This window comes from Monomorium pharaonis, chromosome 6, assembly GCF_013373865.1.
Source record: "Monomorium pharaonis isolate MP-MQ-018 chromosome 6, ASM1337386v2, whole genome shotgun sequence".
Lineage (NCBI taxonomy): Eukaryota > Metazoa > Arthropoda > Insecta > Hymenoptera > Formicidae > Monomorium > Monomorium pharaonis.
Genome location: NC_050472.1, coordinates 5,612,285 through 5,638,485, shown reverse-complemented (window position 1 = coordinate 5,638,485; position 26,201 = coordinate 5,612,285). Strand labels below are relative to the sequence as shown.

The following is a 26,201-nucleotide window of genomic DNA, read 5'->3' as shown; positions in this document are numbered from 1 at the left end:
GCACCAGTCAACAATCTCCAGTAAACAACTATTTTTATGTAAAATATAATACTTTTAAAAAATTTATTATTATTGTTGTTAAAAAGCTATTTTTTAAATATTTTTTCATGTATTTATTCTTTTTTTTTTTTTTTAATGAAAACTTGCACGCCGGTTATCGATCGGTATTGTTTGCATGTTTTCGCTGTTTTAATTAAAACCATTTTTTCCCTTATTTTTCAAAAGTAACATGATATTTTTAGAAAGAATAAACATGCAGTTATTTAGTGATTTTTTTTTTTTAATATACATGCTATAATTTACAGTATATATCGTGAATATCTTATTTGTTCCTTAGCTGATGCAATGATCCTACGCTCGCGCTGTGCTTGGATTCTTCAATTTTTTATGCATTATTCGCAGTATCTATTAGATTGATATTGGCCCCATATTGGCGTCGTTTCGCTTCAGTATCGGTAATAGTTGTCGAACGCGCAAAGCTCGGAAAAACTGTACGGCGCGTTGGAGTGGTGAAAAGAGATCCTATAGCGAATAATGGCAAATTTGTGGGCGGCAATGGCGACGCGAATCGACAGTCGTAACAATAACAGCACGAAAATGTATCGGACGGCCGTAAGAGAGAGAGAGAGAGTCGCGCGCGAAGAGATTGTCAATGCGCGTGGCGCCGTCGCGACGCCACCGGGCTTTTCCGCCCATCGAAGAGGAAGCTCATTGGGGATGGGTGGTAGGACACGTCGATATTAACCCGTAGCCTTCGGCGTTGGCAAAAACGAGGCTCGCGTTTAAAAGCCGCGAAACGCTGTCTCGATAAAGCGAAACGCGAGAACGCGTTTGTCGAGAGGGCGCACAATAGGGCGGCCGGTATCCGCGAAGATCTAAACGCGTATCACATCTCGGTATAGCCTCCATCTAGATGATGTGACTTTTTGCCGAATAAAGGGGGAAGTACCGCACGGGAATGGGAGTTAGATTTGCGCGAACGTATTGCTCTTATTCCGCTCGGTTGCCTCGGAGAGTGTAGTGCCTTTTTTTATATGATATATTTCAAGTATATTTTTTGAAATAATATAAAATGTATACTGAGAAAAAAAAGATAATTTGACTAAATTTTGCAAATAAATTGGATCTATTCATGTATTTATATATTTCAGTTATAACTGAATATACGAATATGAATACGTGAATTGAAATTTGTGCATTTAAGTTAAATGCATAAATTTTTGAACTGACAAAACAATTGTAAAATTTTGTCAAATCAACAGTATTTTTTTCTCAGTGTACTGAAACTTTATTTTTAATATTGTTTTGTAGGGAAAGAGGTAAGAGTTATGTGAAAATTATTGAATAAAGATTTTTACGTGCTCCACGTTTGCATTTACTTTTCATATTTTACATAAATAAAAAGTACAAGTAATAAAATACATTTCTTTTTATTTTTTGTTAAAAAATACTGCTTTAAATCTCCGCCAGAGAGTTCACGGTCGTTAAAAAAAAAAAATTCTTATTTTCACGGCAATCTCCCGCACTTTTTTCCCGGAAAGTTACAGGAATAATTCCGTGGCACATTCGGATGTTGCCATGACAGCCGTCAATTATCCGACTGCATAATGACGCGAGCGGACAATAATAACCGGGGTGCGCGCCGCTTTCCACGGCGTTGACGTATCGTTGATATTTCCATGCGGCCGCAATTTATCTCGGACGTCGCCGTAAAGTGAATCTTAGAATTGCCGCGCGGCCGGAATCCCGCTTCCTGCAAAGAGAAGGGAGGGACGCGGATCCTCATCAGTCATTCATTCCCGCGGGAGGCCACCCCCGCTCAGCCGGAGACGGAGCTTTCCACGGGAAAGCCTCTTCCCTCGCGAGAGTGCAGGCACGATTATCGATTAAGTATCTTACTTGAGCGTAAGCCTGCCAGCAGCCTGTCGGAAGAACTTTGTCGGATCATTGGAGATCGCTGGGTGAGGAAGTTGCCGCGAGATAACGAGAATGACGGCGGCGTTATACGAAGATGGTACGATCAGGGAAACACTAGAGTTTTTTAATAATTCTTAAATAACTTTAATAAATTTGTTTATTGTGCGATAATACATATAAGATATAATACATATATGATATACATATAATACATATATACAATATAATTTTAATTTTAATAGATTGGAAAAATTGTACAACATTTTTAATTAAATTGTTTATTGTGCGATAATGTAACATATAACACATATAACTTGAATTTTAATAGATATGAAAAAATAGATTGTTTTAATAGATTGATAAAATATGTTTTTTGATAAAATTGTTGCTTTATGATTCTCTCTGTTTTGATTAATTTTATTTTAAAATGTAACAATCGAATTCAATTTAAATAAAGAGATTCTTTATGTGTAGATATATTTAAAATAAGTATCTGACGTCGATTACCTTTTGTGTACCTTTGTCTGATTCTTTATGAAAATTCCTGAACTTCTAATTATCGGTGTCTCTTTCTTTTGAGATGGCAATCTACTTAAAGGTTCTAGTCAAAGAATCTGTGTTTAAAACGAAGTGCGAACAACTGGAAACGCTCTGCGTGAAAAAAACGTCGTATTGACGTCACGAACTCTTTTGATCCGTGACAGATTCTCGAGCGCGGAAATCTCTAATGAAAACAAAGTGAAATCTTCAGAAGTATTTCCACCGGCGGATTCTCAAAGAAATCGAGCCTGCCCCGTGTTTTTAATTCGACGTCTGCAGGATGCGCCTTCGTTATTTTTTTCCTTCTCTCTGACGATGACGGCCTCGCCCATTGAAATTACTCGGGAATTTCCATCGATGCGAGGGGGCCGAAACAGCCGAAAAAGCTCCGACAAACGCTTTCTCCGGGTCGTTACTTCCTCCGAATGGAGCTCGACGGGAAGGTCGTCGCAGCCCCATTTTGGACCGGAATAAACGAAAGGACAGCCCCGGCCGCGTACGCCGCAGGACTCCCGCTTAATCGCGCTAATATTCTTTGTTTCCCGTTTTGCAACTTCTTATCCGCCTCCCTTTTCCCGTGGCGGGAAAGCACTTCGACCGTAAAGGGAAACTTAAGGGAAGGACGAGGGTGGGATTAAAATTTTGTGCTACGATAACTCTCGCGGAACTTTCGCCCTCGTCTCTTTGCGGAAACGGTCTCTCGATGCCAAAAATTTCTCTCTCTCTCTCTCTCTCTCTCTCTCTCTCTCTTTCTCTCTGTATACAACCCTTAAAAGTGTCTGAATCTTTATTAGTGTCCAAGAAAGTGACAATACGGAATGACAAGAATGTACGAAAGAGAGAAACAGATGCTAGCAAGGTGTATAAACGGTATAGAACTTTTTAATTAAATAGGAAGACCTGAATGTTAATCCATTGTTTGAAAAATTAAAGAAGAAAAATATTGTATTGTACATTGTGTGATAAATTAAATATACATTTGTGTATGTGTGTTCTAAATATTCATATAATAATACATTTATATTAATCTTATAATCATTATAAAAATAAAGTTGGCACTGTCTTCTGACAAGATTTAACGTTAAAGTTAACGTACTGCCACGTCGTGTATAAAAAAACGGAATAATTTGCGAGATGGACAGCGTATTAATAAAAAACCCGCGAATAACAAGAAGTTTAAGTATTATGCACTTTGCATAATTCGAAGTCGCGTATAATTCTCTTTCAGAGAATGCAAATCGTTACGGCGGCTCTACCGCACTTTCGGTAAAATACTTTTAATAAGAGACCTCAAGGGAGAGGGGGAGAGGGATATCGTAGGCGCCGATTTGCCCGCATCTTCTACGAAAAACTTTTAAAATTTATAGTCGAGTTTATAGAGCCTCTGTTCGTCTCTCTCTCTCTCTCTCTCTCTCTCTCTCGCGCGCGCGCGCGCGCACTTCTTCTCTTACCGAAGAGAAGGAAAGCGGTTTCCGCTCGCGTAATATTCAATTACGCTGTCCGCCTTCTGGAAATCGTAATTGCTTTCGAAACTACTACGGAGTACCGCTTTACTCGCCAGGACGGCAGAATATCCAGGAAGGTCCCAAAGGAAGAAAGTGATTCCGCTGGCTCTTCCTGGGAGCAGCTACTTCATCGCTCCTTCGTCGCTCCGAAATCTCCGGTGAAAGTTATAATGAAGAGATTTTTGCGTCAAGCGCTAGAGCGACGCCGCCGCGCCGCCGCGAGCGCTTAATTAACATTGTGTGTTTGCACCTGAAAACCCGACCGCGCATTTACTCGCGGTAATTATTAATGTCAGTCCCCCGCCGAGATCAATCGGTGATCCGGTGAATAATTGCCGGCGCCCTCGCGAATTGGCTTGGCTTTAAAATTATATTGAAGAATTAATTACGCGGCGCGGATGAAAAACACTGATGAAGGTATTAAAATACCTCCCAACGAGAAATTGAATGTTAAAAAAAAAAAAAGAGAGAACGCAGTACGTCGAAAATATTTTTTCAGTATCGTTCGACATTTTTTTCCAGTTGCTCCTGTGCGGATGTATTTTTTTTTTTTACAAGAATAAATGTTTCACGAGGACGCATACACACAAGTGTGGAGATAGAAAGGGTGAAAAAAACGACGGTGTTTTGTTTTTAGGTCACTTTTCGTTATTTCCCCGTGGTTGTTGGTTCTGCGTTTTTCCCAACCTACCGCGAACTTCGTAAATTAATATTCCGAGGAGCCGAAGCGATATGGCTTCTTCTCGGATCAGAGGAAAACGCCGCGTGTTCCGAAGACGATCGGGGAGAGCGAAACGAAACTTCAGTGGGAAGCCGGCGCGCAACTTGTTAGCAATTCCCTCCACGGTGAAATGTATTTCTATAGAAGTTAGACAAGCGTCGTTTACCCACCGGCGCACAAGGCGAGGATGACGGCGAGACAGAAGGGAAATTCCGTTCCCGAGGAGAAAAGCCACGTAACGTAGATTGTAGACGCCGAATAAATTAACGCCGTTACGGTTTGTCAAGAAAGAGAAAGGGAGAGAGAGAGAGAGAGAGAGAGAGTTTGTCGGTGGCATATAATACGCGTAAAAGCCGATACCGTAAACGTGACAAGATTTGACTTGGCGAATTTCCAGAAAAATTTCAGAGAGTTAGGATAATTAAACTTGCGCAAAGTCAGCGTACGTACATAGAAATCAGCAGCAGCAGCACAAATTAAACGTTCCTCGAACTCGCGTGCGACGTCTTGAAGTAGGTCCGACAAGTGAACAGAGTTCTATACTTAGAACGAAATGGATACTAAGAAATCTCGTGAAAAAGCCACCGCGGTTGAATGCGGCCGGGCGAAAGTGTCACGAAAGTGCAAGTACAAAAGAGAACGGGGGAGAGGAGATCGATGGAGGACCGAAGGGAGAAGCGAGTTGAGTAGACGACACGTCGACGATGACGGCATACGAGGCAGATGAGGAAAAGGTTAAGGAGAGTGAGGAAGGAGGAGGGAGAGAGAGAGAGAGTGGGCCGGCACTTTCCTCGAACAAAGTTGAGGTAAGGGCTGCGAGTGATGATGACTAATGTACGTGCGAGCAATTTACATCCCACTTTCCTCCTACGAGATCCATCCTCCCTATCCCTGGACCCTTCCTGGTCCTTTCGAAAGGAGAGGGCGGTTCTATATCCGTCGTCCCTACGTTAACGTTACGTCGCCTCCTCGTTGGCGCCGTCGTCGACCTTCCTTCGCCCTGTATCTCCGCCCTCCTCTGAAAACCCCTAAACCTTCAAGTACCGAGAGCAACGTAACCCTCGCGTCGTGGGCCTGTCTGTCGAGCGGCCATCAAGCCGACGTTTTGGCAAATTGCCTCTGTTTTTATCATGTGAGAATATATTCCTGCGGCCGACATCCGCGGCTCGGAAACGTACGCGGGAGCGCACGATCGAGATGACTTTCGCAGGATTAGAAAGAGAGAGAGCGAGCGTTAGCGAGGGGGTTTCTTTTCAGTTTGGCGTTTGAGCGCTCTGCAAAACCTCGGGCCGTTGCCGCAAGAAACGTGTCTAATCCTCATGACGGCCCTCGCGTAATTTCTGACAGTCACGTAGATGAAAAAAGAAAGAGGATCGACGTTCCGGATGAAACGGCTGAGCCACAAAATATTTATTAGTCTACAATAATAAAAAATAACGTGCAAAATATAAAAAAGATGAATATTTGCTCTAGAAATATGATTTCTCTAATAATTAATTAAAATGGAACGGTACTAGAAATTTTCTTGAGACCAGTACAGGGAATTCGGTGATGTCTTATTGTTAATTATTATTGTATCTCGTAATGTTTTTTGTTATTATAACAGTATATTTTAACGTCGTAATAAAGAAGGAAAGTTATCCCCTCGTCTTTCGCTACAGTGTCGCAAGCAGATCTCGCGACATCGTAAAGTCGTGTACCTGCCGGAAGTGGTTGTCGCACTTTGAAATTCCCGTGACTTTATCCCGCGCGGTTGCGACTCGCGCGTTTTGCGGTTACTTTCAGCAACACCTCAGCACCGTGTCTCGCGGACAAAAGTGCAAACGACGCTCTAAGTGCGGCGGTTCGGTCGGTGAGTATCTCTCTCGCCGCGTCTTTGCGGCGACGCGCCGCCATCGGTTCTGTTCCCGGTCTCGAATTTGCGTCTCAAAGGGAACCTAACGACTTTACTCGGGGCTCGAAAAACGCCGCTTGCCGCAAAGGCCGGCGATTAGTTATGCAGATTCGCATCACACGCGCCGTTAGCATCGATTCATCGGCGAGATCCGCACCCTCGCGGTAACGAAACAACCGTCGGGACAACAAAGGACCTCCTTATCGCGTAACGCTATCAAAACGCATACAAGGGCAATCTGTCTCTTTCTTTCTCTCTCTCTCGCTTTCTCTGACGTTTCTCTCGATTTGCATTCTAATCGAGTACTCACGTATACGGATTTCACGGCGTCTTGCGCTGTTTACATTTTAATTTCTCTCGTGAATTACGTTGATGTTAGGACAATAATTGCAATAGGTAGATCAATATTTATTTGATTTAGTGAGATCAATTTGGTGTCGCAATTGAAAAGCTGAACAATGAACAAGAAATAATGAAATTTTATGTAACTTAATGATTAAGTAAAATAATTATTTTTAGAAATGAGAACATTGTTATGAGAGATTTTGCTGAATTACTTTGATGAAATGTTTCAGTAAAAATTACAGCAGAATTTTGTTTTGGAAGAAATACTTTTAAAAAATGAGAACATTTTCTTTCATAAAATATACTTTTTAATAACATGGCAACGTCAAATGCAAACCTTTGCATGCGTTTTAAAAAACAGCGTCGTGACTCATCAAATTAAATATCTTTTTAGTAATATTAATTATAAGAATGTGTAGTTTTAATTGATTAGAGATTATATTTTAAAGGACTTAATAAGAAAGTTACATTTTTATCGATTTCTATTTTTTATTTCTAACATTCTATTTGTATGTTAGTTTTCATATCGGTTAACTAACACATATTTCCTTAACGGAATATAATATCGAGTTACAAGACGCGGTTACGATTCCATCCCGAAATCCCGGAGCCGACTCGACAATCAATAATCCGTCCCGAATCGCAACCCGATACGATCCAGAAACTATACCTTTCGCATGCATCCACTCTTTCACGACGGTCGCGGAACATTGATCAACGCGTTTTCCGAGGTGTAATGCGAATCCGAGCGCGACGATACATCAATACGCCGAAACGAGAGAAAGAAAGAGAGAGAGAGAGATAGAGATAGAGAGAGAACCCTCGGGGGTGGCCGAAGTAAATTCGAAGGCGTCAGGGATGAATGATAGAGGGTAGGCGAGGACCGGCGGCGAAGGGAGCGCGAAGGGCCGAGGAGTGAAAGAGACGGAGAGGAAAATTCTACCCTCCCGGATCTTACGGCGCCACGACGCGACGCGTCGCGCCGTGTCGCGTCGCGACACGGCGTCGCAAACAACCTGGTGGTACGTGGAGACACGCTCGATGACATCGATCATTAGTGCCATAAAAAACAATCGCGAACGAAACCGCCGTGATTCAAAGGGGGATGACTGCGAAGAATTTTACTCGGGGTGGAAAAATAGATATAAAATAGCCCATAGATTTTTTAAAATACAAACTGTATATGTAACTAGAGCTAGTTAAATATTTATAATATAATATAACTCTTGTTTACATTTAATTTTTTTTAGTTTGCTTTTGTCATAAATTAACCCTCCATAGGCAATAATCTAATAAGTCTTGTTTAGCACAAGTGCAATTTTCTAAAATTTTACATCATTTAAGTTTAATTTTTATTAAAAGGTTTTTACATTTGAATTAAATAACTTGGTAATGTAGCAGATGTATTGAAAAATAATTGAATTTTTCTAGATTTTTTAAAAGCTTAGAATGCAGTAAAAAAATTTGAACTAGAAGGAAAAACTCAGGTTGTTTATGGAGCAAATAAAAATAAGATTGGTTATGGACGGGTTAATATAAAGAAAAAGTTACTTTTAATTTAGGTTAAAAGGTTTCGGACTTCAATTTAGGTTAGTTACTTTTAACTTAATTTGTTGTCTGCAAAGAAAAGTTTTGCTACACTTTCACAGAATTTTTCGAGCAATTCTCTTATAACTTTTAGAGTACTGTGTATTTTTTTTTTTTTTTTAAGAGAGAGAGAAATGGCGTTTAAAAAAGCAAACAGTTAAATTTTTTGTTTTTAAATCCCCGGCTTTGTGTCGCGTACGGTTTCATTGTTCCCGCCGGGCTATCCTTCCGAATCACTCGCCAAGGCTAATTCGCGTTGGAAGGTAATCTCTGTTTACGGTGCGCGATTAATCTCCTATCGCTCACGCATATTTATTGCGGCGACACGCACACGTGCGTATTTGTGTATACGGATGCCTGCGCGCGGAACGACACCGCGGTTGCGGCCGCGAGATAGAATACGATCGGAAGGGTGGAAAAACACAGTGGCCGCGGTATTTTGTGGAAAGGGTTGAATCGAGCGCGGGGGACGGAAGCGTTGTAGGCTCCGCCGCTGTGCACACACTGTGTTTCATAAATTGCGGCACGGAGGAAAACGATATCTCCCTCGCTCCTCTCCGTGGCTCTTTTTACAATAACCCAGGCGTATATTATTTTAGTCGCGCGGAAATTCGCGGCGATATTTTACACGCCGTTGAAAGGGAATGCTAAGGGAACTTAACTAACATTTATTTACCCCGAAAATGCTTAATAAACCTAATACACGGGAAGAGAAGAGAGTATCATACGGCACGATTTACAGTTTCGTTAAAGTTTACAGTTCTTTCCGTTTCACCGTAAAATATATTTAAATGTATCAATTTAATGTAGGAACGTCTGCGCATTTAATCGGTAATAATTAATTCGAGATTTCGTTCTTTAATTAACACGCCGCTGGACGTCGATGGTTCGGGAAATAACGTACTACCCGGTAGTGCCCGGCAGAGTGTCCGTACAGAGCCCTTTAATGGATTTCTACTATTTCACTTGCAGCGTCCGAACTGGTATTTAGCATGGGCCACGCGTATCCGATAATCGGGTGAAATTCATGCTCGTTGGATTCTGTACAGACTCCGGTGTCGGTTCCAGCTATAATTCCTCGTTACGAAGCGCGGTCGTCAGCTCATAACGGTGGAGAGACGACAAGGGGATTGAGAGAGGGGGAAGGGAAGGAGGGTGGAAGGGGGGGGGGGAGAGATAGCGGCGCCGACATCCCTCGCCATTCTACTTTCGAATACCGCGAGAAACGCGCCAGCTGCGCGAATTTTATTCCGCACGACTCGCGTCTTTTATGAAAAACATGAAGGGTGTTTCATAAATTTTTCATCGGCGCGGCTTAAGCGTTTAACGTTGCCTACCACCATATTTATCGAGCTCGCATTGGCTCGATATACACGCAATTAATTATGTCTACACGGAAAAAAAATTACTCTCAAATTGAAACTTATGTATTCAAAGTAACGCGAATCCTCGTTTCATATACAAGCAACAATATATAATCTTCTTAGAAGAATTTGAAAATCTTGAATTTCAAGATATTATGGTATTATTTTAAATATATGATAGAATTGTTTTGATAATTTTATTCTAAGAAAATTATAATCTTCGATTTAAACATGTAGTATTTTCTATTCAATATTTTTCTTTCTCATTCAAGAAAATTATTCTTAAATAGCAAGAATATTATTTTCTTGGTTAAACTATATAAAATTTTGAAATAAATCTTCATTCAAACAAATCTTTTTGATTTAACGCGATATAATCTCATTTCAAGATTTCCGTTTTGAAAACTGGAGATATTGTCAAAACAAGAATATTCTTTTTTTCCGTGTATTCATTACGATCTTACTGCACGAATGATTTCAGTTTCACTACACGCTCTCCCTTGAATTGTAGAAAATAAATTTATGTTAACAGATGCACCGGCTCATTGTCAAAACTATAGACGGAAAATTATCATTAATTTAAACAGCAGAATCATTTACGAATTATTTCAGAATATCTAAATTTCTTCTTAACAAAAGTTTACCTCGATCTTTCCTCTTTAACTTTCTACAATACATTGTATGTAAATTTTAAACCTCGCAACGAACATCTCTAAGCGTGAAATACGCTCACCGTAACCATTGATTTTTATCAACCCGAATGTATCGACCGTGAAAACCGATAAACCGCGTAGAGAGAAGGTCAACAGTCCAGCAATCGGTTCTATTACCTTTCTGTTTCGCATTAACAACGTCTCCCATGCACTTGCACTTGCAGCTCATTGCTGTTGCAGTCCGTGCCGTGCCGTCCTTACGCTCGAAGCCCGAGAGCGGCGATCTATTAATCACGGTAGCGGCGTGGCAAGGGCGAATCGTTATTGGCCCGTCGCCCAGATCAAAGGACGTCGATGCGCATCGAGCGGAGAGGTCGACCGGGCGATACGCGAGCGGTTCACGTCTCGGCGACTCCTCCGGGCGACGATTAGCCGCGGATCGTCATGCGTTCATTACCCGGGAGGCCCCGTCCGCACGCACGAGTAACGCGCCTGTCCGTTACAGAATCGGCGCGGTGGAGCGCGCACGCAATTTGCCCGAACCTCACGTGCAGATCGCCGGGCGTGGGAGCCGCACGGAGTGCGTCAGTGAGATCCTCGAGGAGGGATGTAGCGCGCGCTGGACCAGTCTTCCCTTTAGCGACAATGGTCTCCAAGCGACAGATGATCGAAAATATGGAACCACCGACGGTTTTCCGAATGACTTTCGATGTAGGAAATTCGCGTAGCAAAACTGATATTCTGCGTATTAAGTGACAAAAATTGTTGCAATTGCAATCTTAGACTAAATTACGCGAAGCAATTATTTGATACCCGGGTGAATGCGAAAAGAAACACCCGACGGCTTTTAGCCGTCCCTTCGCGGTTAACGAGAGACTAGGATTAAATCCGAGCGGTTGAGTTACGCGCTCGAGTCATAGTAGCGCGCGGCAAACAAAACTCCCGTGAGGCTGTAAATCGTACCCCAGTAACCCATTCTGATCGCCCGAAACTGGAGACCTAAGCAATGACTAATGACCGAGGCGAGTTAGGGCAAGCGAGTTTAGTTCAATGTATTTCGCGGTTCACGACAGACGGACTGATCAGTACACAACTTTGCACTCTGATTCATGACCAAGCCGTTTCGACCATGGACCATCTTGCATAATTAAATGACCATTTGCGCGATAATTTCTTGCCCTCTCCCCTGATCCGAACGCCGCGTGTGCTCTTTAGAAGAGCCGTAAGGGGAACAAAGTCAGGGGAATTTCTAAATTATTAAATATTTTCAGAGAGATAAAAATAATATTCTCCTTTACTTAATACACATATTTTCTGTGGCATAATTTGTTTTTAATGCTTTAGAATTTAATGAAAGCGTCACCGGCATCACTCACTATCAATAAAATATGTCCAAACAAAGAAAAAGAGAAAAATATTCGAAATTCTCTTTTATATAAATTAATTATTTTAAATACATTAATTTATCTTCTCTTTTACCGTAAACATGTCAAGTAAAATTTTATCTATTGGATTGGATTTTAATGGTTAAAGAAGTACGTGATATGTATATATTTTTAGAAACGGATCTAATGTATCTTATACAATGTATCTTTAATTTCGTAGAAACACAAGATTAAATCGAACCGTAGTGGCCGTACTATAATAACATAATTACGAGATGCACATTGCACACTTCCCACGTTCATATCGCTATAGGGGCCCAAGGGAGTTGAGTGTAAGTAGCGTTAATTATAATTTAGGTAATCCAGATATGCCATCGAATCGCGGAATTCCGGAGGATAACTGCCCATCGCGCTTTTGCCTACATGCCCCTTCCTCCCTTCCCCAATGTCCGGATTGTCATAATGACGCGCGTGTATATACCTGGAGATTTCGAGCCTCGTGACACTCGCACCACGATATTCCGACTATCTCCGTGCCGCATCCCGTCGCCCACGTCGCCGTCGTCCTAGTCGTCGTCACCCTCCCCGGGGGATTTTATGTTGGTGCGGCGGAAAGGTTTTTATCGGAGGGCGCACTCTCTCCGCGTGTGGTGCCTCCCGGTCCCCTTAATTAATGGGAGAACGCACGCGCGCAAAAATGCGCGCCGTTTCCGCCCGGCGGAATTAGTCACGGGGAGTTTCTCGGGACAAAGGACGAAAGGGCTCTCGCCGCGCTGCCCTCACTGACCCAATCCGTACGGACACGGAGCCCGTTATTCACGATTGACCATTACTCTTCTACAGCAGGTGTCGACCGACCCGATAAAATCTTAACGGGACCCGAGGTCGCAATTATGCTTTACCTGTTGGGGTGGGCAGGGGGAGCTGACGTGAACATTATTATTTGCGAAGAAAAAAAAGGGAGTGAAAGGGAAGAATGGTCTGATTCGCATTGTTTGCATCTGACAAAAGAATCATTGGGGAGGAATCTAAGGAACTCGGAACGCTCCGCGTAACAGTTGATGAATGTCAGCAATTTCTAAAACGTGGAATAGCTTTGAACTCATTTGTCTGATTAAAAAGCAAAATTATTATTAATAATGAAAATGATATCCAAGTGAGTATGAAACATAAAAAATAACCAAAGTAGTCGGGTCGCTCACAAGTTTGTCAACTACCCGCCCTTTTTTTTCCCTCGCGTTCCCTCCAAATACAATGCGGGAAATGCAACGTAAAGTTCTTCAGCGTTATCATCACGTGCCGTTTCTTGTTCATATTCTGGTAGACGCTGAAAAGCTCGCGTCGAGCGTGTAAAAGCTCTCGACGAAGAGTCCTTCATGCGGAATATTAAATCAAGATTCCGTCTTCGTCTCTTTTTCTCTTTTTCCTCTTCCTCCTCACCCTCCACCATCACCACCACCATCTTCGCCTCCTGCCATCCTGTCGTGCCTCTCCTGTCAGCCTCCGTATCTTTGCACCGTCGTGTTTCGTTACGAAACGTGAAAGCACGACGTCTCGCTTTGACATCGCGATACGTACCGCGACGCGCTTGATATTTGACACGAAAACCCGCGTATCGTCGCGAGTGCTTGCAAGCCTCGTGCGGCTTTGCCAGACAGAAATGATATTGCTGAGCGTCCATTTCTTTAGGTAAATCTGGAATCTGCGCTTCTCTCGAAGATTAAATTTAATGCAAACGAGTCGTTGGGAGATGATTAAAAATTTCAAGATAAATCAAGAACATTTCTCTGTGGGAAGTCAAATTTATGAACGAATTTAACGAGGAATTGTTGACAAATCTTTTAAACTGTTATGTGATTTTTTATAACTATACCAATAATTAATTAAGAAATTTAATACTTAGGCACAGTTCTTTAAAACGAAAGAATGGAATAAAAAATAAAAAAGTATATATATTATTTATTTAAAATATTATATAATGTTTCCAACGTTTGCAACATTTTACGTCAGGTTTTTAATTTTGTTATTACTATGCAGATATAATATATTTTGTTCAGTATAATCTCTGTAATAACTTTCTAATTAAACGCTATAGGGTTTGCCTCGCGAATTCCATTTCATTAGAAATTATCGTAGCTTCACGTTGCGTTTCTTCGTCGGCGCGTCGCGATTTCCCGAACCGACAACAAATCCTCTGTTCAACAGTGGTGATTAAACCGATGGTTGTGATCGATGCAGATGATAGTTGATTTTTTCGGGAAACAAAACCAACTCGTGTTCAGTTCCCACCGCCTTCCCGCGGGAGAGGCAAATTATTCAAAGGGCCCGTCCGCTTTTCTCTCCCGCGAGCGCTGTAATGCGAGTGCCCGCTGCTTGTACACAGGGACGGGGGGTCTGTATTATAGGGGGTTTGCGGCAGAGGCGGTACCATAAGCACGCTGCATATGGGTATCGGAAACGCGCGTAGATCACGCAGGATTATTCGGACACCCCCGGCGATCCCTAAGCTCTGTTGGATGCATGCTAATTGCCGTGAAGGCACACATCCGTGTACGTCTACGGGGTGTCCCGGCGTTAGTTATTCCGACTTAATTAATGATCGATCACCGTTGTCCGCGCATCGATTGCGCCCCCATTAGAATATCAAAGCACCGACAGTACCTTATTTGCAAATGACTGAAAATAAAAGACTCCTACAAAATGAAATTGGTAGGTTTGTCTAACGGTACGTTCTCTTACTTGAAGACCTGCATGAGAATTTTCGTTTGTACGAATCTTTAATTGGAGATTTATAGAAATACTTTATAATGAATATCAAAAAAAGTCCCCGATAAAGAGTAAATAAATAATAATCATGGATAATGAATTACACAATTAATTAAAGATTGACCTTATTCAGCCGCAGTTGGATCTTAGTGCTGAGATTTCTCGTTATGATTTTATATGCATTAAATTGTGCGCCGAATAATTTTCATAATACAATAAACTTTAAAATGTATATAAAACATACAAGAAATATTAGCTGATAGCTACAACCGAGTAAGATTCAATATGTTAGTAAGTATTATAAATTAAAATTATTGTCAGCGACTTTAAATATGTTCGAAAAATGTTATATTATTTATAAAAATGTAGTGTTAAACATGTATATTATTTGAAATAATTCATGGAGCGAATTTTGGAACACCATGTATATACATATGTAGTCTGCTACCTATGTACAAGGATGACGTGGTTGTCGTATATGAATGTGTGTACGTGTATGTATGTGTTTAAAAAGGAAGGGGCGGTTAATAGGGGATGGCGAAATCCACCCCTATGGACATCCTTTCGAGAGCATCACGAAAATAGCGCAGTCCAAACACGCAACTACATGCGCAACAGGGAAGGTAATCGAGGCGAAGGAAACACGGACGGAAACGCTCTGCTCCTTTAACACGAGCTGGAAACCTTTCCAACATTAGTTTCCCAATTTTCGATGAAGGTATCTCTGGATCGTCAAACCTGAGATTTATTATACTGAACTATAAATTGCAACGTGTAAAGATACACTTTGCTGAAAAGATACGAAGATTAATCTGCAAAAAGAATATAATTTAAAACCTTAAAATGAAATAACTGCAGGGAATTAAATGAAAACCTTTGTTGCCCTGTCATTCGTTGAAACTGCATAGAAACCAGGTGACGCAGCTTTTACAAAAATAACAGGAATATTTCCAAATATATAGAATATAAAAAAATTTATTTCTTTCAAAATCAAACAATACAATTGTGAGTTTGCACGCGCAAAACTGTTGGGGGTGAAATTATTTTTCGAGCGAGCGATCCATTCAACGAGAGAATAGCATCGATCACCACGTTACAGTATTAACGCAAACCCCCTTTGTGTATCGCACCACTTCCGCGCACGTTAGAGAAATAATCCCTCATATTTATGTATCCCGGGCCCTCGCATTTAATGCGGCCTATGAATATTTTTTTTTCTTTCAAAGCGTCGCGACGGCGGTCGAATATTTTTCGCATTACGTTAAAAATTAAAGTACGGTCCTCGAAGGCGGATCTCGCCGCGGATAAATCACCGCGCGGGGTCGACTCACGCGGGGGTGAAGGCACGGAGGGGGTGGGCCGGTTCGACGGTCGTGGAGTTTGCGGTAAAATCAGCTTAAAGGAATTTCCTGATGTCGAATTTCTGCAGCGTACAAAATTTCCGAGAGAAGCTTTCTTCCTCCCCTTCCCCCTACCTCATCTCATCGTTTCGCGTTTAGGTGCGCCGACTCTAATCACTTTTAAAACGCCATAAAGCGAATTAGCGTAAGGGATATTACGGGCCAATCGAAATTATGAATTCATTAGCGAGCGTAGGTAGGAGGTAAACGAGATTACGAAGTCGTAATTGGAGGCTGGCTGAAATCGCGCTAATTTCTCGTTGACCCGTGTTGTCCTCGCGATCTCGATTGTCTAATCACAGCTTTCGTGGTCCAGTAGCTAATTTCTGCAGGAATTACGAAAAACATTACGAAGCGCAATTTAAATCTTGTATAATAACCATTTTTTGTTCTTACTAAAATTTAATAGAATTTATTACTTTCTAAATTTCCTAGAGTGAAACATTACTCTAAAAGAGTGAAAATCGAACATATCTAAGTTCGAGTGATTTGTCACTCTAATTAGAGTAAAAATTTACTCTTATAGAGTGCATTTTCACTCTAATTAGGGTAACAAATTACTCGAACTTAGATATGTTCGATTTTCACTCTTTTAGAGTAATGTTTTACTCTAGGAAATTTAGAGAGTAATTTATCAATTGTTAATAAATTATTTCACTCTTGTGATGTACATAATACATATAACTGCTATAATCTTTATTCTGTACATTTTCGCGAAATATTAAAATAATCAAATTGAAGTGTCAAAGGTCGGATCGTACGCCAAATAATTACGCTGGCGTAATCTATATTAACATATCCGTTGTGTTGTAATTATATGCTACCGGTCTCGTCGTAATTATTGAGCCAACCAAACTTAAACCGATGCCTGCTTTGGGCCCCGGTCGTAACCGTACCTCGTATGGAACAACACACGGGGGTGCGATTTAATTAATTAGGGAAACGACGATTGCCCCACGACAACGAAAGGGTTGGTCGTCAGTGGAATAGCGCTATCGATTTTTCGTGCTTTTATGCAACTTTTCTGTCTTTATGCAAAGAAGCATTAAGTATTTATTTCTGCTAGAAAAATAGTAATAACGTTGGACTTACAGTTTCACATTATACAGACTTTAGATTTATCTATTTTGTTGAAGAAATCTTTTCTTCAACAAAATTGATAAATCTACCAAAAATTAAACATTCCGAATGCGAAATATTTAATTTTTTGTAGGCAATATTAAAAAATATATATATCTATAGAATATTAATTCTTTATAAGAGAAAAATCTCTCCGTGACTTTGTAGAGTTCGAAGATGGGGAGGAAAAAGTGAAAGTCCCACAGTTTACTTAAATACATAACGTCACCCTCCCTGGCTTTTAAACCAGAGCAACATTGATCGTTCAATTCCCTCCCCGGTATTGATATAAAACGTCCGTGCTAATAGCAATCGTGACTCGCTATCGTGACTTGACATTCTCGTTCGTTCCGACTTTCCGCGAATCACTCGGTAAAGTGTATTAACAGGTTGCCAATATCGTCGAAAAGTCGTCGTCGTCGATAAAAGGGGACCGGCGATGGCACACCGGGTCGACATTGTGAGGCGAACAATTTAATATGCGCGGTCGAGAGACGGAGAGAGAGATCCTGGGGACGTAGGCAGGTCCTTATCGAGGAGACCCTCCTGTTTCTACCGTCGGCATACCTTATCTGTCTTCTGGCAGTCACAAAGCCCGAGATCTCTCCCGTTTATTGGAAAGCTCTGCCATCGACTCACCGTAGGCGCGCGGGATGAAAGGCGCACCCCCGCGAGCTCACTCGCGGTATTATCGATACAGGGTCGTCCCAGCAGTCGAGACCTACGGTATGTCGTCTGAATGTTGATGCCCGCCGGGGCAATTTGGTAGAAGCTCGGAATTTGCATGACATTCCGTTTTGAGCGATCGCTCCGAATACGATGTGTCTCGGCGAGCCGAATAATTGAGGGGACTTCCGCGAAAAAAATGAAAGACAAGAGTGGAAGGGAACGTTATGCAAATGCCGGATTTGTTTGGACGGAATGCCTGAGCGACAAACGCTACTGCAATTTTAAATTAGCGATGTTTACAGCTACACACACACACATACATACACAAAATTGGATTGAAAATATTTTACTAATAATTATACTAATATTATTTTTATTACTATATAATAAAAGTTTTTTATGCTGTAATACTAATATATAATTAGATGTACAATATTACATGGAAAGATTGATTTTACTGAAATATTTAGAAATTTGTTAAATATAGGTCTGAAAAGAATTTTGCTAGATTAACGTAAAAAGTATGTGTTGTAATAATTCAAATATCCAAAAACATGCAACAAAAGTTTAAATCATTTTCTTTTCATACAATTTTAAGTATCATGCAACCCGGATACGGCCACGTTTTTATTGCATTAAACATTTATTGTATGCACTTCAGAAGATTTTATGTATAAAATAAGTTTGTGTTTAATGTCTAATCAAATACTTGGCTAATCGTATAATATTTGCTTTTAAATAGTTTTAATGTACATTTTTAAAAAGCTTGTTTAAAGTGTGTAAATCTAAAAATAATTTTGCTCTGTCATAATAATTATATAGGACGTTCAAACGGGTTGCTAAACTTTTTGCAGCATTCTTCATTACATTTGGGCATCGAGAGAAAGAAATGGTATCTATAGTAATCAAGTTTAAATTATATTAAAGTTCTTATAATCATAATATTGGTCTGTACAACTTATGGTATCATTACCACACAACAAAAATGGAAACTTTTATATAACAAATTATACCATGAAACAATCACTATAAGCATCCACTATAAGCATAGTTATTATTATCAATATTATAATAAGTATTATAAAAATGATATTCCTGACTATAATTATTTCACTATGCAATTACAGCTGCAAATATTGTACATTTTTTTCTCAGTGTACATAATTATCTTGGCCATTTAACAAAATTATTTTGCGATCTGTATTTAGCTAAGATTTTAGATATTTTATCGAAATCGTACTTTCTTGCGTACTTTTGCGCTTTTCTCGGAAAGAAGCAAACCAAAAAAAAAAAGCGAACGAAAATGCGACACGCACGCGCGATTATTTTCTAAAATCCTTGATTTGCAATTCACGAAAAAAAAAAAAAATCTCGTTTCTCGACTCTTGTTTGATGCGCATCTTGCGCCTTTGTCATCCCTAACGCGAGAATTTCGCAAGCCAGACACGTCCGTCTCGGCACGACGACGACGAGGACGCGAATCAGCGCGCAAACGTGCAGCCGGAAGTCCTCGTGTAAGCGAGCGCGTATCGTGCACATGCGCGAGGGGTTGCAAGTAGTGAGTCAGAGCCGACGAAGGGGATGAAGGGAGGAAGGCGGATTACCACCACCATCCACCGACGCCGCCGCTGCCGCCACTGCCGGCCGGTTAATCGACGACGACGGCGGGTTCGTCAGTCGGTCGGAAAGCGTCACGACGCGACGTGGTTCTTCGTGCTCCTCTCGAAGACAACGACAATAACGACGACGACGACGACGACGACGACGATAACGACGTGGACCGATTGCTGTCGCTCGGCACACTCGACGGCGAGAACACGAGAATGCGAGTCGGCGACGCGCGATTCGGATGACGAAGGCCGAGCGTGCGGATGACATGTCCGGCGGCGAGGTGCGAAGCGGTGGAAGTTGACGAGGACGAGGAGGACGAAGGCGACAGATCGTCCTGGGAGACAGGGACATGTTCCTCGACTCGCGGAGATGACCGAACGGTGTCCGCGTGGCGGGTGGTCCTAACGTCTCTCTCTATCTCTCTCGTCCTTAATTCTTTGCTCGATCGACGGGAAGCGTTGCCTTAGTCCTGCGGGGGGATGCGGGCCCGCGGAATCCTCTACCTCGAAAATTCGTGATATATCTTTTGTACGTATCTTCTAAGGACTGCTGTGTGTGAGAGAGAGAGAGAGACCTAGATGTAAACGCGATCCTCGCAGGCTTGAGAGAAACGTAGCGACTTGGCTGAATGAACAAGCTTGGTTGCAAACTCGATGGTACTGGTCGATTCTTGTGGAGCAAAGTTAGTTAGCAAGCCAAGAGAGCCTAATAAGGAGACACGCGAAAAGGAAATATTTTTCAATCAGGAGAGCGTCATTGCGGGAGCTCCGTTCGCCTGCCGTGAGTTCGGGACAAAATATAATTAAAAGACAGCTGCGCGACGATTTGCTAACAGCTGCAACAACATCGCTCCAAGGGGTAGACTGTTAAAGCGGTTCGCGCTGTCGTCCGAGGTGCCAGAGTCGACCGGAGTGGAAGACGCGGGGGTGGCGAGGGAGACGAGGTGGGAGGGTGGTGGTGCGGTCGTCGTAGTCGATGGTAGTCGTGCCGGTCGGGAGAGCAGCTGCGACGGCAATAATCGTAACACTAACAGCAGTTACAGTCGTAGTACGTGCAGCGTGAGTGGTGTCGCCGATTCTAGTGGTAGTGCCGTCGTTGGTGATAGTAGTGGTAGTAGCAGCGGTGGTGGTGGTGGTGGTGGCGGTGGTGGTGGTGTCGTCGGTGGACTGTCGTGCAGGGGTGGCTCGTCGCAACTTATAATAAAGGGACCGGTGGAGGGCCCGGCGAGCAGCAGCAGCAGCAGCAGCAGCAGGGTGGCCGCGCGAGTGCACCCGAGTTTGGAAACGGGCGCGAGGGGGGTGGACCCCTCGGCACCCTCAGGACCGAGGGGATGTCCCGCGGCCGACGGCGTGCCCGGTCGCAACGTCGCCGTCGGCGCTACGACGCGGAATCGCCAGCCGATGGGCGCCAATCTCACTAAGCAGAGCAGGGTGAGTTCATCGTTTGTCGAGGGTTGACACGCGTACGTGGCTTTTGAAGTGAGTGTCTCGTCGACGGTGCGTGCACCGCGAATGCAATCCACGAGGGAAAACCGGTATTCGTTTGTTGGAGAGGCGCACGGATATTTTTAGAAGTATATCGAACCTTGCATGAGAAGTATTTCCTTAGTGATTTTTACTGTCGACGTAACATTGGAACCATTTGTTTTCATAAAATGGAAAGTGTATACATTATAAGAAAAATAGCGAATTTTATCTTTTAAGAATATTTCATGTCAAGATTTTCTAAAATACATATATTTATATAGATAACACAATTTGACATAGAATTTATATTAAATTAATTGTAGCACTTCTCTCTCTCTCTCTCTCTTTCTCTGTTAATTGTTTATTTTTGAAAATTGAATTAAAGTAAGATAATTTTAAACAACTTTATAAAAATTCCTAAGTAATACACGAAGCAAACATGATTCTTTTAAAAGTTTATATTAAATGATAATTATGGCACCCATATGTGTGATGTAATTATTACAGAAGTATAATCCTAATTATTATCGATATTTAATACAAAGATAAACAATTCTATTTTAATAAGATAACCGTACAATGGGTCTAATAATATGCATGAATGAATAATAGCCGTTTGAAAATAGGAAAACGATACGGCGCCGTAGACTGAATGAACGGTACTGTGATAAACACGTGGGTGAGGGAAAAAGCAAAAAAAAAAATGCGAAACGAGAAAATTCACGGGCCATTAAAAACGCTCGCAGGTATCTGCCCGTAGATATCTGCGCTCGTGAGAGACTGCCATTCACTGGGTTCTTTCGTTGCTGCCGATGAATGAAGCATTCACGCACTCGCGCGCACTTTCGCCCGCGTTCGTGACCTTTGCGATCCTTCGTCGATCGGCAGGCGCAAATCCGCGCTTTGTACACTTGGCAGCAATTTCGCCACAAAAGCGAACAAATTATTATCAAGCATCAAATAATAACACGTGAAATTTCTTCATCCTATAAAAGTAACAAATAGATATAAAGGAACAAATATAAAAACGCTAAAAAGTGAAGGATTCAAGAGATTTTTAGAATCAAATACGTTAAATTTTTATAGCTGAAAATCTCGTAAGCATTTAATTGCCGAAAAACTTCAGTATTCTTTTAATTAACTTTAAGTATAGTATTTAAAAAATCCGCGATCAAATAAGATTCAATTCAAATCCAAATTATTAAAAAATTTCAAATATAATAAGTTCGAATACGGTTCACATTATATAACCAATATTATTTTTCTTACATGCATTGAGAAAAAAAATTGTCAATTTGACAAAATTCTTAACTTGATTAAATTTCTTCAATTCAAATATGTATGTCTTTCAATTAAATATATAAATACTTGAATTAAAATTCATGTATTTTACATATTTAAATTAAATATAGATATACTTCTTTCAATGTAGCAATCTTTTTTATTAGCTACGCCTTAAAATTCAACCTAACAATTATTAATGAAAGGTTGTGTTCCGACGATTCGATTCGAGTAAAAACTTCGTCGATTCAGATGGATTTGGATTCGAACAGGGAAATGAAACTCGATTTGCTTCGACTCGACATTAAAAAAAAAAAACCTTGAATCACACGTCTCTATTACGAAACTGTGAACTATTGTAGAAACAAGCTTTCACGTATGCCTTCAATATCAACTTGCGACTCCGGACGCAAATATCCGTACGTATATCAAACGTATCGCGAGCGAATAAACTTTTCCAGGCGTTTCATTGACGTGCAACGAGTGCGCAGCGTATTATATGGCGCGATGTGATGCATTGACGGCACATAACAGCTGCCGTGCATTGATAACTGCCAGCTCCACGTGACGACCGGTGGCACCGCGCTCGAAACGCGCCAGTTATCGACGAAGCTACGCGCCCCCAAGTCGCCCCTACGGTGCCTACATATATCGCGTTTCAGTTTTGTATTATTATTTCGTATACACAGGAACCCGATGCCCGCGAGCACGCGATCCCTTTTTTATTCTGAATTTCGTACTTCACGAAGGAAAACACTGTGCCGCGAACGACACCGCTATTTCTGGGGTTTTACCTCTTTTTTTTCCCCTTCCCTCGTTTGATAAAAAAAGAAAAGCCGCCGCTTATCGCGCACGGGCGCGCGCGGCGGTTGGTCAAAGCAAAATTTTGTATAACTGATACACGAGGTGCCTCGCGCCGGTCACGACAGAAATTATTCAGCCATTATCTGCGGCCCCATTTACCCGCGGCGTGACAAAATCAATAGCAAGACTCGCGCGGTACCTAACGCGGTTGGCGGATTTTTAAATGCCCAGACTAAACAGAGGAAAAAACCGCCGTGGAGCAGGCGACTAATTGACTAACCGCGGCTCACCCCCGCGCGCGAACGAGATCGAGAGGCATGTCTGTGTTATTGTAGCGAGTTATTCCGCCCTCCTGTTACTTCCTCGTAACTTGTCGCGAGCACCACCGCACGATTCTCTCGGAGGTGCGAAAGAGAGCCGGCCTGAAAGATTTATCGCGCAACTCCTCCACCGTCGTCGTCCGCGCGAGAGAGAAAGAGCGAGAGAGAGAGAAAGAGAGAGGGGGGGAAAGTATCGGGGATCGCAGGCACGTGACCCAGCTATCAATCCGGCGGAGGAGATGCGAATGGAGAAGCGCAGCCCCCCCCCCCTGGTCGTCGTCTTTCTCTCGCACCACGTGGTGCTCGCCACCTCTCGATCGAGACGCGTCGCGGGCCGACGATCTCGCTCGCGATGAATTATTAAGGAGCGACCGATGATTCGCCGCCTCCTCCTCCTCTTCCACCTCCGGATGTCGCCGCCTCATTAATTATTTGCCGGTCTCGATGATGGGCCGCAGCTCCCGCCAGCGCGTTGATTAGGCAGGAGGCCTCTTCTCGCGCGCCTCTACCCCGCTGCACGTGCCCCGAATGATGCTGCGCCGCGCACGTGCGTGCGCGTCCTCGCTGCAGGGGGATTATCCGGCGCTTCTCTCCGTGGGGTGTCTTTGAGGATCGTATCAGTTTTCTCTGATTCGGTATTTTCGGTGTCGAGGCCGAGAGCTCTCGTTGCGCCCCACGGTGTCGTCGGTACACGCGGAGGCGATGAGAGATCGTATTACGAGATCTCTGAATTAATTTTAAGATAAAATACACAGTAATCGGATCGAATAAGTTTAACTAGATGTAACACGGAAAAAGATGCCTGTGAATCCCTTTGTTATCAAGTTTATTTCAATTACAGTTTTTATATTTAATGTGTTGTCTTGATAGAACAAAATTTTCAATTATCTTCCGTCGTTTTTCGCACAAGTGCGAAAACGTCCTCGTTTTCGCTTCCTTGATTTCGAATAATGGAAAGTACACTTGTCGTAAAATCACGAACTTTTCACGGAATTCGATAGAAAAGGTGCCTCTCCTCTTCACGATTCAAGCTGTAAAATCTTCGCGGATTTTTCGGGACGACCGAAATCGCGCCCCAAGTAAACCTCGCAAATACGACATTCTCGATGGAAAGCAAGTCGCGGGGAGATTCCTGTCGAAAGGGGGAGTGGGGGGCGGAGGGGAGGTGGAAAAGAGCGTTCGTTAGGATTTAAGGCTGCCATAAATCCGCTCCGGCCATTCCTTAAACCCTCTGCGCGCGAGTGGCGGTCAGCCCGGCTTTTACCAGATTGTATTCCCCGATATCTCCCCTTTGAACCCCACACGTCCTCGAATTCGCCCGAGTCCTTTCTTCGCCGTGCTTCCGCTTGATCGCGACGATATCCGTCGACGTTGGCGGAATTTTTACGAATTCGATTGTAAATGTGGCGAGCCGAGAAAAATCGGCGACCTCCCTGCGAAGGTCTAACATTATGGGTGTTGGACAGCGTCATAAACATTGTGGCGCACCATAAATGACACGTTAGATTGGATATTGCACCGTGCTATTGATATTAATGTAATCTTTTCGTCAAAGTTGAGTAAGACAATTATTTCTTAAATTAAATTATTTTAATTATGTTGAAAGTTAAAAATTACATTAAGATTAAATTAACTTAAGCTATAAATTAAAAGTTAATTATAAAGAGCATTAGACACTTATCATTTTTAAAGTTAATAGATCAATATTAACATAAACCGATTATAATATGGATTATCAAATAAATTAATTTTATTTATAAATTAAATGTTGAATGTTATATAAAATAACAAAGAAATGCTGTTTTTTTTATATGGGAGACTTTATAATTATTTTTTTGCATAAATCAATTTTTAACTTGAAAAATGTTAATAAGTTAAACTTCATGTGTTTTAAAAGTAACTGGTCAAAGTTAAAAAATGTCTTATTCAAAATTAATTAGGTTAAAATTATATTAACTCTTTAACTTTTACTCCAGCCTCATAATTTTATCATATAAATTTTTATAATCTAATGTGAGAAAATTATCTATTCGAAGAGAAAGAGAAAGTCGTTTTAAGAAACAAAATTTTATTAGAGATTATTATGAAATTATTGTAAAGTTTCATTACTTTAATCTATTTCTCAGGTAGCTAAAATTATTTTTTAATCTTATTTCAGAGTATTTCTCTTTATTTTTGTCACGTTGAACTTGTGTTGTGTCCACTTTAATTTTTATATTCATCACCTGTTTTCTTTCTCTCTGCCTTTCAAAAAATTTACACAATTGTCCCCTAATAAGATGACTTGTCCAAGAATCTACATAAATCTAGTCGTCCGTCCTTTTTCAAAAGCCAATCGCCACCGTTGCAAATCTAAGAGCATTATTATCCCCCGCCACGTCCGAAACTTGGTCCTTCCCCGGGCTTCCCGGCCGGGACAAACGACAATTTACGGCCGGTCCCGAGATAGCCGCGGTTACCGGCGGGTTAAATCGCGTGAAATACTGCTTTCGGCACATTGGTCCGGCACAATTATTGATGGCACTTGGAGAGCAGCAAGCGGAGAGAAGCGTCGGCGACGGCCCGGGGTCCCGCGATCCCCGGAAGAGCGCAATCAATGTGGCGTGTGCGGCGCTTCGATTTAAATTCATGAATAATTCCTATACCTACCTACCTACTGCCGCCCCGCGACGCGACGATCCGGAGATCGACGAGCTTTTTCGGTCGTCGTCTCGCGCACTTTTCCCTTCCCCCCCCCCCCTCCCCCGACTCGCACTGCGACCGCCCGGGATTCGCCGCCCGGCGAGGATCAGACGCTACCGCCGGTAAATTTCGCCGAGTTCAGATTTACTACGGACCAGAGTTGGGCGTTATC

General features: G+C 42.1%; 1 protein-coding gene across 5 annotated transcripts in view; it reads left to right on the top strand.

Moving 5' to 3' along the window:
- Nucleotides 1–26,201, top strand: part of LOC105834768 — a 225,607-nt gene that overhangs the window by 172,599 nt on the left and 26,807 nt on the right. Inside the window, exon 1 of one of the 5 annotated variants that reach the window (XM_036288253.1) lies at nucleotides 19,516–20,906. The exons of the other annotated variants lie outside the window; for them this stretch is intronic. Within the exon in view, the coding sequence (XP_036144146.1) occupies nucleotides 20,877–20,906 (30 nt within the window). The 5' untranslated portion in view covers nucleotides 19,516–20,876. Of the gene's footprint in view, nucleotides 1–19,515; nucleotides 20,907–26,201 lie in introns of those variants that run through there. 5 annotated transcript variants of the gene reach the window in all.